At 42.4% G+C, this 17,993-nt stretch overlaps 1 protein-coding gene across 1 annotated transcript; it reads left to right on the forward strand.

Annotated features, from left to right (window-relative positions):
* Positions 1-4,546: 4,546 nt before the first annotated feature.
* Positions 4,547-17,712, forward strand: LOC311271156 (uncharacterized protein C4orf54 homolog). The gene is made up of 2 exons (XM_084376687.1): positions 4,547-8,778; positions 13,148-17,712. The coding sequence occupies exon 1, from the start codon at positions 4,591-4,593 to the stop codon at positions 8,752-8,754; it is 4,164 nt and encodes a 1,387-aa protein (XP_084232813.1). The 5' UTR covers positions 4,547-4,590; the 3' UTR covers positions 8,755-8,778; positions 13,148-17,712.
* Positions 17,713-17,993: the final 281 nt, after the last annotated feature.

Consider the following 17,993-nt stretch of genomic DNA (forward strand, 5'->3'; position numbering starts at 1 on the left):
TATTGTGTATTCTGTATCAACATCTGAAGTTTGAGGGCCAGAGCGAAGGTCTTCACATGGACTGTTGGTGACATTGATTAATGGCGCTCATGATTTAACACCTGCTGTTTTAATGTAGCCACTGTAAGAAACTGATCTCAACACGCTTGCGTGAGCGGTGTCCCCATTTTAAATAGCTGCCTAAATTTATCAGCTTTGTGGAGGTCAGTTCAAACTGTGAGTGTGTTCGTGTTTTGGCACAGAAAGGGAGAATCAAATCTTTAATAGCTCAGACTTGGGGCAAATACAAAGCTCATGTGCATGTTTTCCACATGAGATATACTATGAGAGTATATTAACTTTTTTTTAAGTATACAGGGGGTGGTTATCACCCCCTGTATACTTTATCGAATATTTGAATATGTATCATTCAAACATTCGACTGAGAAGAGGGTCTGCAAACCGAATTACACATTTAGCAGTATTTGATCACTGTTACATAATTTTAAAGCAATTAAAGGTGTAATCTGTTGATGTGAAATCTAAGCTTGAGTCTTGACCTTTAGTAGTTTACTGCTGTTTGTCTTTGCACGGCAGGAGAAGCACTCACACAAACTCATGTCAGATAAACAGGCTTCACCCATCAGTAAAGTGCTTCAAAAACAGTCGGGGAGGAAGTATAAAGATCCTTTACTGAAGTAAAAGTAGCAAAACACTCATGTAGTAATGCTACTACACGTATATGTCCTGGATTAAACTTTTCTTAAGTAAAGTATCAGCAAAATGTACTGAAAGTATCAAATTTTACTGCATTTTACGGTCGAGTCTAGTTTTAACTACTTATTTACAGTATAGTTGTGTATTCTACTCCAGTGGTTCCCGACCTCGGGGTTGGACCCCTAAAAAGGGTGGCAAGATAAATCTGAGAGGTCATGAGATGATTAATGAGATGATTCTCTTTTTTTCTCTAATCTTTCCTCTTTTTGTAAAATACTGGATATTTTACATTTTTAGGCTTAAAACAGAACTTTAAATGAAACCAAGAGAGGAACATTTTGAAAGGAAATGTGTCTTTGGTGGAACTGCTAACAACAGACATCTGAAACATGACACTGGGTCCCAAGAAACTTCTTTTTTGTGATGGTCCACAGGTCAGAAAGGTTGGAAAACAATGACTTAATATTTACTTTGTAAATACTTTCATAAGTATTTACAAACTTTCATATACTTTCATAAACTTAAAGCTGCTGTAAGCACTGGCATCATTGTAGCTGACTTCCTGTCTGTTCTGCAGTTAGTAATCTCCTCCCTCCTCTCTACGTCACCACATGAACGCACAGCAGTGATCGCCAGACAGCAGCAAACAGGACGATCCTGCTCTCTGCATGTTCAGGAGCAGACAGGACTGCCCCTTTACAGAGTGCTCTGTCCTGATTGGATAAAGTGGGCAGGGATAACAGAAAATTTGTTTTCTCTTTTACTGCATGAGCGCAAATACTCTATAACAGTATTTACTGTTGGAATAAAAAGATATTTAACATGTATTTTAATAAAAGAACTTTAACAGAAGCTTTAAAATATCTTTTAATGCAAAAATCTTAAAGGGACAACTCACCCCAAAATCAAACATACACATTTCCCCCCCTAGATGTATGGCTATGTATCCATCTAGATTGTTTGAGAGGCTAGCTGACTAAGCTATCTAAGCCAACCAACAGCTAACAGTAATGTTCACATCCCGTACTGTCACAAGCAAGACCCTCTCGTCCATTACTGGACGCACGCTTACTTGTCCATGGTGACACGCTTGGTGGGTGTATTTCATTAGAAAGAAAATACTTTCTGCTTGAACCTGCTCACAACGTCTGCTGTCTACGGTAACTGGGTCATGATTTCTGGAGAGAGATACTGCTGTTGAGTTTCTCAAATGTTTTCTGTTGAGTTTCTTTAACGCTTCGTTATCTCTGAGAACTCTGCAGCTCACACCAAAATGGATAAATAGCACTACAGGTAAAAGGAAAAGTATATATTTTTGGATTTTTGGGTGAACTGTCCCTTTAATGTAAATAGTAAGTAGTTACTGCAGCTGTCGAATTAATGTAGTAGAGTAAAAAGTACAACATTTCATCCTGAAAAGTAATATGAAAACATTCAAGTAAACCACAAGTACCTCAAAATTGTACTTAAGTACAGTACTTGAGTAAAGTACACAACTGCAAACAGATGATTTCTAAGAGGCTGCCCTACATTAATGACTCTGAGGGTACAATCGGGCTTTGAGGGTGACAAAGGCTTTATACTGGTGCCCTCTGTCCTTGATACTGCTGTCAGTGTGCCCTCCACATGGAGCAACTGTTGGCCCAACCCCTCCCCGCTCCTGCATACCACCAATCTGGGGCCCCGTCCAGAAACAACAGTTGTGTCTTCAACACTTAGACAGAGCTCTAATAACTGGATCATTACCATACAAGATAGCATTATTCAGCATTGTCCCTGGTAGCAAACATCCTTATTAACAAACACCATCTCCTTCATTTAGATTGTCCAGTCCCCCCACGGATCCTGCACGGCCCAGTGGTGACGGAGGGAATGACAGATTGGAGTTAGACAGATCTCGACCTGCATCGACACATGAATGGATGAACTTATAGTAAATTCTTTTAGCTGACTGGCACCAGCTGGTGGGGAATATTTGTCTGCAGCTGTTTCAGTGAGAAGGCAGATCGCTGGTGGCGTTCTCAGATCCACAAATATCGTTAGTAACAATATTATTAAGTAACTTAGTACTTACTTCCCTGGTTGTAGAGCAACAATTTGACATGTTTACAATGCTAGCTACTGAGAAATACAGAAGCTGAGAAATGCCATGCCTGCCAATTTTCTAATGCTGTCATCATGAGACCACAAGTCAATCATTTTGTATTCTCCACATAACAAAGCTTAACCCTTTAGTAAGCTTGTGTATATGTACATATATATATATATATATATATATACATGAATGTTAATGTGAATGGAGAGAGATTATTACATTTTTGATCCTGTTTGAATTGTGCCATGAATCACACATATGACGTTTGTCAATTTAAAAAATAATTTTCCACGTCAATAAAGTCACAGTTTGTCATAAAACAAATGAAATATGAGACTGTGAAAGACGAGACAGCCAACAGTCGCGTTAGTGACGTCATCTCGTCGAACGGTCACCAAAACCCGCAACTTAAACGCTGCAGAGCTGGTCCTTTATATTAGCAGCTCACAGAACTGACAAACTCTCCTTTCACATAACTGCAGTTATCAATATGACAAGTTTTATTGTGATTTTCATCTTTTTTTAAGAACCTTTTCGGTGCCGAGTTGGCGGCCATGTTGGTGACATGTGTTGAGTGAGACAATGTAGTTCACTGAGCGGTTTCACGCAAAGCTAGATGATATTTTACTGTAATTACGACAAACTGCGACTTTCTTGACTTGGAAAATTATCTTTTAAATTGAGAAACATCATAGTTCATGGCACAATTCAAGCAGGATCAACAAATTATTTGTCTATCTCCATTGACTGCCATACAAAGTTTTTCCAAAATAAGGTCCCTTGGGTTCAATGGAAGGGACGTGACTTCAGCACTCTATTGCTACTTATACTATAAGTACCATTGATATTTTGTTGATTTTGGAGGCCCCTGTGGAGAAAAATGGTAGAGTTTCCACTGTCAAAACTACAAAATACATTAAGAAAAACTAGAAACAGTAAATCTTCTCACTGATGGTCTTGTTTGCTAATGTAGGTCATTTAAAAGCATCATTATCATCTTTGTAGCAGCTTTAAGTAAAATATCTGAGCAGTTCTTCCACCACTTCAAATAAGAGAAATAAAAATGAATAAATGACCAATGTCAGTGTTCACCTTCACTCCTATTGACAACAAACTCCTTATATGAAGTTTGATGAGGGACAAATGTGCGTTCAGCTACAGTTTCAGAAAGTGTCTCAGAAAATGTGCTTGAAGGTGCAGTATGTAGTGTTAGAAAAGGAATTAAAACAGAAATGTAACGTTTACTATATGAATGAGGTAATAACACAAACTTCAGGGATATCTATTTGATATAAGGTATTTCTATAAGTAAATAAACAAGATGTCCTCCGATGGAAATTAGGTGCCCGAACGCCGTGTGAAGCCAGAAAAGAGGGGACATTGTGTTGTCCTGTGTTTATTCAGTTTCTTCAGTCCTGAAACCAATAAAGGAAGATTTTACTCTTCTGATAAAAACCCACCAAAAAAAACTACCTAATGCACCTTTAAGCTATGCTGAAACCTTCATGGAGGGGAGCTGTTCCTCAGGAAAAGGTGCTGAATCTGGAAGCTTTGTGCTTCTTGTAGGCAAAGTTGGGCAGTAAACATTTGAAAATGTAAAATGCCACACACCCTCTCCACCCTGAGAGAAACCATCGTGGGATTTTCCTCGGGACTCCCCCCATCTCTCTCTCTCTCTCTCTCTCACCCACTCACCCTCCTCCCTCTCTGTCCTCCCGTCCCTCCAGCCCGCAGAGTTTTCCGTCCTGTGTCGGGATAACATCGTAAACGAGGACCACCTGACGGTAAGACCGGACTAAATGGAAGCAGCGGAGGAAACTCTCACTTACCGAGATGTCACCGGACTTCACAGGAAGCTGCTCCCAGAGGACAAGGATAAGGACAACGCGGACGGTAAGGGCCGCGCCACCGAGTCCAACTACGTGGATCTGGACATGAAACCGGACGGCGCAAAAACCGTGAAAGTAACTTTCACGGGCGAGGGGAACCAGCTGTCCGTGGTGAAGGGCGACGGTTCAAAACACGGGGAGCACGACAAGGAGGGGGGGATCGTTTCAGAAGAGCAGTTAGAGGACAAGCCTGTTTCGGGTGAGTCTCCTCTGGAAACTCTGACCAAACTTCCCAACATCGATCAGGACTTTGAGAATGAGACGCAGCTCGAGCCGAGCGAGTGCAGCGAACACGTGTGCAGCGAGAGCGAGGAGCTCCAGTACACCGACATGTATCTGAACAGCAAGACGGAGTCGGATGATGGTGCCAGCGCGGTGCTGTCCGACCACTGCGGCTCCGACACGGTGGAGGACGAGTCTCACTATATCACGACGCACGAGATCCAGCTGACCGAGCTCGACCACGACGTCGACTACGACCTGGGCCGCGGGACCTGCTGGGACTTCGAAGACAACAACCTGGTCTACTCATTTGTGGATTACGCGTCGTTTGAGAGCGATGACACGCAGGAGGGGACTCTGATACTGGAGGGCAGGAGCCAGGCGAAAGTGCAGTCTAATCTCGGTGGAGCGGTTGTCAGCACCGAGCAGGAGGACAGTGATCTTTGTGACTCGGACAAATGCGCCAGCTCCGATGAAAGCGTGTTTAAAAACCACAGCGGTGACGCAAATGCGGGGAAGATTCACCTATCGATCAAAACATCCTCCAGGGCGCTGAACGAGCCTGTCAGCAGCTTTGACAACAGCACCTGTGGCCCCACAAAACACTTCGGAGACAGGAACCACTTCTCTTTTGTGAGCTCTGGCGCCAGAGCCGGGCCCCTGTACGACAGAGCCGGGTATTTCATCCCTGCTCCGGGCCGTCAGCACCTTGCAACCAAACTAAGACGGAAAGATATTAATGAGTATTCCAGCGGAGCGTCCAGCTCCATCAGCGAGCTGGATGACGCTGATAAAGAGGTGCGTAATCTAACCGCCAAATCTTTCCGGAGCTTGGCATGTCCATACTTCGATGCCATTAATCTTAGCACCTCCAGCGAGTCCTCCATGTCGGAATATGGGCTAAATAAATGGTCGGCTTATGTCGACTGGAATTATGGAAACATATCTCGGACGAAAGAGCGGAGCGTAATTGCGCACAAGACTTCCAGCGCAACTGTGGAAATGAATAAGACTGTGGACAGTAAGAGGCATGGTAAGTCTAATACCGGCATGAAAACTGCACAAACCAAAACGCACGCACTGAACAAGAGAGCAACTTCTCAACAATCTTCCTCTTCCAGCAAAAATATCGAACTGACAGATCCCGTTCAGCCAAAGCAGCGCGGAGTCACGCTGAATTTCCGTTGTAATGTTGTCGCGCCCGAAGGCGCCAAACGTCCAAAATGCATCAAAAAAGCCCGATCCAGTGAGGTCAGCGGGACGGTGGTGGACAGGTCAGGGTGTGAGATGCAGTATAATCACACAGACAGTTCGGGGGACACGCACAAAAGAGCAGTTTTTGCATCAAGTCTGTTGAAAAACGTGATCTCCAAAAAGATGCAGTTTGAACAGGAGCGCAAAATGGAGAGGGGGGAAATCCGTGACACGTACCCAGCGCTCTCCCCTTCTTTTCAGTTCAAAGATCAAGAAAGGAGTCAGGGAAGAGGCCTGCAAAGACAGACATCAGAATCAGGCTCGGCATTCACCGTTAACTCTGCCGATGATCAACACCTGGAGGGCAGCAGACCTGCTTCCTGTGAGCCCGCAGAGGAGCCGAAGGGCGACAAAGCGGCAGATGATTCAGAAAAGCCACAGGTGGAGCCTGATAAAGCTCCGCTCGGCCACAGCCGAAGCAGCGCTTTCAATTCAGTGAAAGAAGATGAGCCAGCACCTGTGAAGGAGTCTGAAGCCACATGTTCAGCAGCAAAAGAGGGATTAGACACCAGCAGCATGTTGACCAAACTACTTTTTGTTCCAAGCTGCCAGCTCCTTTCAAAAGAGAAGGATTTAACAGAAGACGTGCCAAGTTGCGCACCTGCTGCTCCACAGAAATGCGAAAAGGAGTTCAAAACAGGCAACAATGGAAACATAATAGGTAAACAAGAAGACGAGAAAGGCGGAAAACCCCCCGAGATAAAAATATGCCTGAGGAGTGTGAAGGAAAATAAAGGCTGCACGCTGAATATCGCCAACCTGTTAACCCCTAAAATAAGTTTCAACACTGTTAACACATTCAGGGCAGCGGGTGATGCCAAGTGCCACGTCATGTCTGCGTCAGACAAAATCCCAAACTTCACCGTCAGAGACATACGAGATACTAAATGCAAGTTTCAAACGCCCATTTATCACGTCAGAGATGTCAGGAAGTTGGTTAAAAGTTCATATCGTTTTGTTTCTTTGGATAACAGTGAAGGTAAATGTTCCACGGCCGCTGACAAACCTGAAGAAAAGGCCACAAAGGAGCCGGTGAAGCACGTGTTACCGTCTCCTATTGTGATTAAATGTCACTCCGTGAAAACAAACGCGAAGCAGCAGGCGGCTGAGAAACAAGCAGAGGCGGGGATCCCGTCAGAAACACCTCAGAGCGACATCACGACAATCAGGGCGCCAAATGCATCCAAGCAGCTCAACCCTGACCCGTCAGAAGTTCAGCCGAGCACCGACACCAAACTGACAAAACAGAAGTTTGCAGGCGAGACGGCCGAGAGGAGAAACGAGCCCACGATACCGAAACAGGCCGCGTTAGAGAAGCTCAAAGCTGCCGTCAAAACGATGGAGCAGCTTTACGTTTTTGACAGAAATGAATGGAAGCGTAAAACTCAAGCGCCGCAGCCGGTCACGGACAGCCACGTGTTGTCGCTGATTGCGCGTGAGGAGCAGGGCGCAGAGGAGCCGGACGCGACGAGCGCTGACAGGGTCGCCGCAGGCAAACCACAGGAAGACAGAGGAGCTCTGAACATCATACACGTTCCCTACAACAACGACGCGTTTAAAACGCAATCGCCGCAAAGTCAAACGTTTAGCAACAAGAGCGTCCTTCACTTTGGCAACAAGGCGCGCGTCAGCATCAGCTCGGTCAGTAACTCCGGTCCGCAGAGCTCCACGCTGCAGACATCATCGGCTGTGAAAAGCTCCAACGCGCCTGTGGCCCCACTGTCGGTGAAAATAGAGCCCTCGAAAAATGGCCAGGTGGAGCAGGGGAAGGTCAAAATAATTCCCAGTAATCCCACTGTAGCAGACTCTGAGAACTATCTAACCATACCGGGGCTGGGGTACACGAATGAAATCAAACTGCTCAATCGAGAGCCGGTGTCGAGGGAGGTGAAGACACCGGAGCAGAAGAAGTCTCCGTTAATCATGGAGTACCCAGCCTCGAGCATCTACCATCACTCAGGGCCTCCAGCACAGCAGCAGGTGTTGTGTTTCTCCCCCTCCATCCCGGCTGCGTCGCCCACACCTTCCGCTGGAGAGACCCAGCGCAAGATGCTTCTGGACCCCACTACAGGACATTATTACCTGGTGGACACTCCCATACAGGCCACCACAAAGAGACTGTTTGACCCCGAGACAGGTCAGTACGTGGATGTACCCATGCCCCATCCCCCTGTGGCACCCGTCGCCCCCGTCACCCCCGTGCCCCTCTCTTTGTCCCCCCTGGCACATTGCCCAGGAGCCTACGCCCCCACCTACATGATCTATCCGGGCTTCATCCCCTCGCCCACTCTCGCAGCCCAGGCGGTGTTGCCACAGTCGCCGTGTCACCCTGAGGACGCAGGTGGAGAAAAGGTGAAAAACGCAAGAAGCCCAAGAGCGGAAACTACTGCGACAGGCGGCGAGAGTGCGTATTACAGCGCGACAGGTGAGGCTCCACTGCAGCTACCTGTGAGCTCGGGACATGTGACAGCCAGAGGAGGAGCTGTGAGCTCAGACAGGAAGCCAGTTATCAGCATCACAACGCCACAAGGTCCAAGAATCATCGCCCCGCCCTCCTTCGATGGAACAACGATGAGTTTTGTAGTGGAGCATCGGTGACCAAGGAAACATCTCATCACACATGTAAGTCTGCTCATATTACACATGTTTGTTCAGAGAGGCAGCCTGTGTGTGGATGATTGTCACAGTGGCCTCATACTTTAATTTACCTCAACCTGATTAAGGTAACATCAGTTTCACAGTATCATATCTAATGGTATTATACAAGTATTATAATTCTAAAGTCACAATGAGTCTTTTGGTTTTTTGGATGAACTTTATTATAATTTCACAAAATGCTGTGTTCTGACGGACATGTAGCTTGATATAAACTTGAAATATAAGTTTTTAATATGGTAGAATTCAATACTGGTGATAAATAAATGTATCCAGTATGAATATCGTCAATTTTCACATATTTAAAACCGTTAAAAACAGTATATACCGCTGCAGCACTACTTGGAAGTCTCCTGCCACTCCTGTTAATAAATAATCCAGCCCTAAACTTTTTCCCTTGAAGGGACAAAACAAAACTTCGTAATGGGCCACGGGCCAGTAGCCAAAACCTACTGCATTGTATTGTTAAGATGCAAAACTTAGTCTGACCTCAAGTTTGTATAATTAACTGAATTTCCGCCAAAGTGTCACTCTGCCGGCTGTGCTCAGATTAGGAAAAATAATTAATCTTTACCTCTGAAAAATAAAATAACATGAACAATGATTTATAGTAGCATTTTGTTTAAATTACATTTTTCATTTTTGAGCTAGAAACATCTGACGGGCAAAAATCGAAGCCTATGGTGGGGCCAATTTAGGTCCCCGGGCCCCACTTTGGACATCCCTCCCCTAAATTGGCAGTGAGATTTCTAGAGTTTGATATATTGAGGTTTTTTTCCAGCTGAGCCACGTGGTCTCATTGTACATCTGTATAAGATAAGTGGACCAGCTTAAAGCAGCTGATGTTTACATGAGTTTTACATCATTTTTGCGTTGGTAAAGCAGCAGAGGAGCTCGGCTGCTTCAGCAGAGAATGTCAGTGTTAATAGACATGCAGTAGCTTCATGACAGGTAACCTGACTCCACTGAGCAGTGGCGCGGCTTGCTGAGAGACTGGATTTTCAGCCGCGGTCCAGAGTGAGTTCCCTTTTCTCGGCATTACACATCGTCGGGCTATTTTGATAGTGCGAGACGAGTTTGTTTACATGGCTTATTCTCAGGGTTGGAAGGTGTCACAGGAAACTATTCCAGTCAGTGACACCTTCCATCGAGTTATTCTTAATCAGTGTTTAAATGCTTTAATTACTCGGATTGCATTACAATCCATTAATGTGTTCGTTCCTTGTTCGTGACATTTCTTGAAACTTTCTCCTGGCTGAAAGAGTTGGGACAGTCTTTATTGTGTTATCATACTGACCACTAGGCTACAGTTTAAGTAAAAAAAACAATTATACTGCTATTACACTACTGTAATGTTTTCATTAACTTCTAACAAGTAACAGTCCCTTTCTTAACAAACTCATGCTGAACTTGAATTGTACAGAATAAGGTAGATATGTAGCTTAACAGTTCGGTTCACATGAATAAAAAATACATCAGAGATTTTAAAACTCACTCTCCAAACACAACAGAAGTTTCTCTTTTAAGAAAGTTACAGTTTTCTAGTTATTGGTACTGTATATTCAACAAACCTTGCAGTCAATAGATTAGAAGAACTTCTTCTAACTTACATCATTAAGTTAAAGCATATCTAGGTCTGTTGATGGTCTTGATTTACCAAGAAATTGCTTCTGTAAAGAGAAATTGCTGTTGAGTTTGAGAACCACAAAACAAATGCAATTCAACTTTACTGCTGTGCGAGGGCGGATATTTCACTTCAGGGTTTGGGGGGGACAATAAACAGAAAACATTCTCAAGAGCAACTCCTGAAGGGGACACCACTGAATGTTTTTGTGTGTGCTTAAACCTAAAACTTTGTGACAAGAGACAAATAGCACCTTTCTCTAAAGTTAACTTTTGCAAAATATCTACCTCCAGCACCTCCAGCACCACACTCCTGCAGGTTGGCAGTGGACCGAACCACTGTGAGGCGCATGGAGGGGGGAATCGATCTTTAAAAAACTTAAAAACACATTATTCTGCATTATTAATTAGCAGAAGTGTTTCCATTGCATATTACTATATACTTTCAAAGTATATGTTTTCACTGATAAAGGTTATTGAGAGGGACAAATCTATCTTTTTCCTAGAAAGAGGGGGTCCACCTTTAGCTGCACTGTATCAGCCTCAGCTGTGACCTGGATGCTAGCTTGTAGGATTGCTGTGCTTACTGTTAGCATGCTAACACATTCGCATATAGCCTTTCACATTAACCAAGCTTGCATCAGTATTCCACGCTAATAGATTTTTATTACTTGCTTCTAATAATACATTGTATGCATACACAACAAAGATACATCCATTTGACTATTGTGTGTATTGTGCATTTTTTTTTTATTTTAGCCTACTTCAGACACTGAACATTGCTGTTGTTGTTTTCAAACTCATGTTTACAAATTCATTTACACACAGCGAACAACACTTACAACGTTTAATCATCATAAAGTTTTGGTGTGTAGTTCAGGGTTAAACTCAAAAGGCCTTTTTTACAAAACACTTTCACTTGTAATGGCAGGAAAAGCACAGGTGTAACTACAGCAGCAACGTTATTGACGCATGCAATCATTATTAATGTTTATTATTTATTTAAACCTGTACTTTTCCTACTATAACATGGGTTCTTAAAGGTGCACTACGTAGCTTTGGGAAGACATTTTAATCAAAAGAAAAAGATCTTCACTCTTTAATATCCAAACAAACTAAATAAACAAACTCTTTTTGTTTTCATGACTGAATAAACAAACCGACCTTAAAAGGGGACCCTGCCACCTTTCTAGCTTCAAACCATTTTCTAGGGACCTTATTTTGCTCTGAGAACAGCTTGTTTCTTCACTTAACAGAATAAATATTTATGACTTTGTAATTTTACCTCATTAATATTGTAAATATTTAAAATGAATCAGAAAACACTTTCTATCTGTCCCTGTGTGTGAAGCGTTACTAATGTTGCTTCATCATGTTTGCTCTTGGCCCTAAAGGCAGTTCTAGTTGATGGTGGTGGAGAGAGTATTCAGATCCTCTACCTAAGTTAAACATAAAACGAGTTCATCAAGTAATACTCAAGTCGAAGTACAAGGAATACAAGAAAAGAAGAAAAATATTACATAAGTAAGCGTCCAGTTTTAGCATCAATACGTATACTTAAGTACCAAAAGTAAAAGGAGCCTACTCATTATGCAGAGGGGTTCATTTGAAAATATATATAGATGTGAAGTGTATGGTTAAAGTTGCAGCTGGTAAAGGAGAGGCTAATTTCACCCACTTTATCTACTGCTGGGTAGCTTAATCCATGGTAATATATTCTAATTCATTAGTTGATTCATATTTTGTGATAACAATCTGAATCTGCAAAGTAACTAGTGACTTTGGTTGTCAAATAAAGAGTGTAAGAGTGTAAAGATTTGTGAATAATCTGCTCAGTTCTCCTCGTTCCTTCTTTGCTTGCCTGTGTACATTCTTGAGAAGGTCTGAAAGTGACATGCAAAAATACGAAAAGGAAAGAAATATGAAATAAATGCAGAAATAAACTGTTGAAAGATTTACAAAAAGACTGACGGAGTAAATTACTTTCCCTTACTGTTAAAAACTTCTCAGTTTCTCATATATACACACTTACAACTAGTCACAGTCCATTCTCAGCTAATGTGTCAAAGAAATAATACAACTGCATGAGCATGAGGGATACATGTCAGCTGGGTGCGTGGCAGGCAGGGGCCTAGCATAGGGTTGAGTAGTGGTGTGAAGAGGAATACAGGGTGTGCGTGTGTGTGTTTGTGCGTGTGTGTGTGTGTGTGTGTGTGTGTGTGTGTGTGTGTAACTGGTGGGGGTGTTGGCGGCGTGGGGACGCGGGGGCATGGCTGGGATAGTGATGCAGGAGGAAAAGGTCAGGCAATGTAAAGTATTTGTTGTGCTGATGCAGGGAGAGGACAGCTGCTCGGAGAGATCAGATGCTGCTGCAGCTCCAGCTTGGAAGCGAGTCTGCAGGGCTGAGATGGGGTCAACTTTTTATAGCCCCCTCCCCCTTTGCCTTTTTCCTAAACGGGGAGAAGGAGGTGGAGAGCACTGTCGACCTCCAGCACTCCTACGTAAACAAATCGAGTAGCGTGCCCCCGGCAGTCATTTTGCTGAATCTGGTCAGCTGGTTCAGAACCAGGAACTCAACCAGCTGACAGAGGCTCAGATTAACGACTCAGGTTTTTTTCAACGAAATAACGTGTTCTCCTCTGTAATCTCACCTTGTTTTCATTGCATCTATCTGAGTTTAACACAGATTTTATCTCTTCTTTGTCACCTCTAGACTTCTTCACTGAAGAATCTGCCTTCATTCATCGAAAGTGCAGCATCCACCCTACCTGTGATCTACTTCCCAGGACAATTTCCATCAACAATTTCTCTCCCCACTTTATTGTGTCCTATATCCTTGCAGCAGACATTACTGTAATCTGGATGCATTGTAGCACTTTGGAGGGTAAATGCATTCAGCCCCGTCCTCCCGTCATATTGCTATATGAATCTGCTTTGTGAGACTTTCCATTCAGCTGCTGTCTAGAACTCTTGAAATGCTGTTTGAGCCCTGCAACATGTCTATTCAAAAGGAAACAAGGCAGGTCTTCTATTATAGTTAGTTACACTATCGGTCAAGCCACCATTTTACTATTGTGACTTGAATGTTACCATGTGTTTTAAGTGAGAGTATGTAACTTTTGAAAGGAAACAAACCTTCCTTTTTACAAATGAAAAGTTGAACTCAAGAAATAAAACAAAACCTTGCTGCTACAACCTTTTTTGGTTTCATGAGAATGTAAGCTAATGTTAGAAAGCTTGATAGATACTAATGTGTAATTGTAATGATGGTCTCATAACACTCAGCCTGTGTACAGAGGGCATCAAAAGCTTGATTCGTTACAGCAAGTCAGATTTGTTCCCAGTGTGTCCTAGTGGCCAAATGTGGTAAAAAGAAAATCCCCAATAGACCAAAAAGTAATCTCCCTGTAGGCCATCATTATTTAAGAGACATCAGTAAAACATAAGGATTTCTCCCGCATCCAGGGGACTGCTGGGGGCATTGAATCGGAGTGTGCCATGTTCAAAACCTCCAAGTGACTTCTCAGGGCTTGTGTCAGAAGGTCACCTGTGCTTGTCGTGGCGGCAACCAAAGAACCTGCTGGTGAACATCAGTTGTAAAGGAGGCTGTTAAACTGGGAAAGGGGTCCTTTCTGGCTTGTTTAGCCAGCAAGGTCCCCCAAAGCATCAGACAGGTATCAGGAGTCCAGAAGGACTGAAGCTTCTGTGGTCAAGGAGGCAAAGCCTGGATGTGGGAGGAATTCAAAGAGGTCATGGAGAATGACCAAACTGTCTGATAAGTCTGGAGGGTGTTGCAGGGCTTAGCCCCGGCTGTTACCCGCTTGGGATTCAAACTGCAGTCTCAGCATAAAACAATATTGTTAGACAGTTGAAACACTTTGAGGAACTCCTGATCCTGACTGACACATCCTCCATAGAGGAGGCAGAGCTTGAAGGTTCAGGAAAAGCTTTATCCATTTCACTAGTGGTGGTCAAGAGGTTGGTCAAAAAGCACCACAGTTGCCAGACGCCAGGGGTGGATGAGAGTTGCCCTGAGATGATGAAGTGTCTGGACACCGTCGGTAGGTCTTAGTTGACATGTCATCTGTTGGTTAGGGACAGTGCCAGTGGACTTGCAGGCTATAGTGGTGGTTCACATTTTTAAAATAGGGAACTGGAGAGTATACTCCGGCTATTAGGGTATCACATTGCTTAACCTTCCTGGGAAGACTTATGAACTTATGAAGGACTTGAAGCATTTTGGAGTCTTGTACATGAGTGAGGGTAAGATGGAGTGACAACAGGCAGATTGCTGCTATGTCAGCAGGAAGGCCAACGCTGTACTGGACTGTTGTAGTTAAGAGATTGCTAAACCTGAAGGCCATGCTGTCGATTTGCAAGTTGAGCTTTTCCTTACCTCAGAGTAGAACCGATGCTCTTTCATGTTGAGAGGAGTGAGCCTACGTGGTGTGGGCAGTTGATTTGGATTCCTCCTGGATGCCTACCTGTGGAGGTATTCCAGACACACCCAAGTGGGAGGAGACCATGGGGCACATCCAGACTATCCTGGAGGGGTCACATATGCTGTCTAGCCTGTGAATACCGCAGGATTCTCCAAGAAAAGATGGAGGACGTGGCAAGAATGATGGGCTACTTGTCTAGCATGCTGCCACCCTGACCCAGACTGGTCTCAGCAATAGGAAATGGATGGATGGATGGATAGATGGACATCTGTCAAAGAATTAACAGAAGACTCTCCCATGCTTTGGTAGATTCGATGCGTCTTTGCCCTGTAATTCTTAATCAAAAGTTACATAGTCTTGCTTTAGTTTACACAATAAGAAAATAACTCACAGTAAAAACAATCAGTAAAGGCCCTTGGCCTATTGTGACAAAGGCACAACTATTTCCAATGGCTTGACCATGCCATTTTTTGTTGTGACAAGCAAAGCGGCACATGGAGCCCAGCTCAAATCACATTGTGTCTGAAAAGGCCTTAATATCTATTTTACACGGTTTTCTGAGAACAGGGACCATTTGTCTGCACTGAATTAAGGAAAGCTCTGCAGATTCAGGGGTGATGTTGGATCACCCAATTTCTTACAGTAAGTTTAAAGACAAGGAATAAAAATGAATGTATTTTTAAAATGATATTTTTTAAACATCTCTCAAGTCGATGATAAATATCTGACATTGCTGTGTCATATTACTACTCTCCGACACCAGTTTTCCACATTCACAATAACATTTCCATGTTTTTTAGGAGTCTGGGCCTAATGTTCGACTTGACGTATATGTGCTACTTCTAAGTCATGACTCACAAAATGCTGCTAATACCTGCACAACTGATATACTGTATGTAAGTGGTGTATGTTCAAATTTTTAAAGCACGCTCCTTGGTTGTTACAGTGAGAAGTAAAGAGAAACACACTGAGTGTGTTGCTCAGATGAAGTGAAGCTTGGTGAAGCTCTGGTCTAACAGTTTACTTAGTATGACCTAAGTAATGTTGGGCCAAATGAGTCAGAGCCAGCTGAGACATTTAGGGGATAACTTCCTCTATTGGTGTTGGTTTATTTTACACTTTTGTGTAATGAGATGGAAGTTGTGTGCATCTGAATGTGTTTGTGTATGTGGCTGTGAGTGACGTGTGGCATTTCAGCATTCTGCGAGCGTACAACAAGGAGTCATGTTACTTCACTGTAGACAGAGCGTTCAGACTGTACATGTGTTGGCTGTGATTTTACACTTTACACACAGCAACGTCAGATTCTCTTGTTTGAACACATTGGCCTCTTAAGTTAAAATATCTATAAATATTTATTTAAATAACACATTAACTGATGACAACCACACATTTTATTACTGCTTTATTTTCTTTTGTCTGTCCTGTTTCCTTTTAAATATGCAATGGGGCATCGTAGGTCACTGTGCTATACTTGACTCAGTTATACCAGCATCCCATGTAGAATAAATGCAAACTGTAGATGGCTATTTTTAGCATGTTTTAAATCTAAACACATATTAAAGGTATTTGGAGCTGCTGGTCAGTCTATGTACCCTAATTCTGTAAAATACATGTTGTAATGCCTCTGTGAAAACAGACTTAATATAAATTGCCCTTTGAGTTGAATTCATTATAAGTGATATGGATTCATGCAGTGATTCGAAAGACTTGTTTTTGACTGTGTAGTAGATTGGACATTTGCTCTTTAGAGCAACTTGATGTTTGGAAATGCATTTTGAGGTGAAATTTTACTGAAATTTGTACATTTGATTCATAACGTGTACTTCTTAATGATAGTATTTTAATTATCAAATGAATGTGCCCCCGAGGCAGTTGAGAGCAGTGCAAGTTTAAATGTTATTTTCTTTGAAATAATGAATATGTTGTATAAAAATGTAAAAGTATCCAAAGAAAGAGAAATTACCAAAGAAGCTTTTGAACTATGAAGTCCAAATTGAGAAATATGATATACTACCTCTTTACAGAGTTTTAAAAGTATGTGTTCGATCAGCAAGTTGTCCAAAGATGGAAGATAATAAAATTATATTTCATTAGTTTCACTATCACATATCATTTTGAAACCCTCATTAATAAATAAGAAACATATAATTTGTAAGCTCCAGTAAACCAGCTATTTTAAAACTCCTGCATACATTTTATTAGTTTCTTGTATGACCTTTATATGTGAATAATAATGTACTTAATGCACTTGGATTGTCATTATATTGTCACCAACACTGACAGCAGTTACTGTAAACACTGGCGATAGCAGTGGCACGACATGGATATTTTAAAATGAACATTGTACAATGTACATTGTTAATCGTTACTGGTGAATTTTACCCAAATATGCACTGTAATAAAGATAATATCGATAATTATCATAAAAACATTCTTGCAGATGTCCTTCAGTAAACCTGCTGAGTTTGAGGTTCAATGTGGAAAACTGACTGTATCAAAGCTTGCTTTTGTATAAAGGGAAAGGGTTAATTGAAGGTGAGATGGTCTGAGATAAGTGCATTTATGAATGTTCATAGAAAAAGGGCACATATTTGAATGAAACCCGTTAATAGCCATGGCACTGGTTATGTTTTATGGCTGATTTCACCTGGGTCGGGTGGCTGCCCCAGAAAAAGACAGCGGTCAGGATGACAGCAGAGAGATACCTTGAAAGGAGAAGTGCGTGCTGTGCTTGCACTTACAAGCTTGAGAGTAATGAACATGATGAATGAGTGTAATGTAGACTGACAAGCCTACATATGTTTTCAATAAATTCAAAATGCAAGCTACTGAACATGTTTGTGTCTGTGATCTTGTTGTGTTTAAATGAAAAATGTTTGCTGATGTCTGTAATGTTACCCATCAAAAAACACAGATGAACTCTGTTAGAGAAATTAAAAGCAAATATGCAAACAAATGACTTTTTTGTTTGTGATACAGCTATTGTACAAGTACAAAGATGCCATAATAGTAAAAAAAATAGTAATAAGAGACAAAGCCTACTTTCTAATGAGGCCTTTGGCTTGTTGATGAACTTGATGAATTGAAGATAAGTGTTATTGTTTAAGTATTAAT

Source organism: Pagrus pagrus (assembly GCF_965226575.1).
Source record: "Pagrus pagrus genome assembly, chromosome: 2".
Lineage (NCBI taxonomy): Eukaryota > Metazoa > Chordata > Actinopteri > Spariformes > Sparidae > Pagrus > Pagrus pagrus.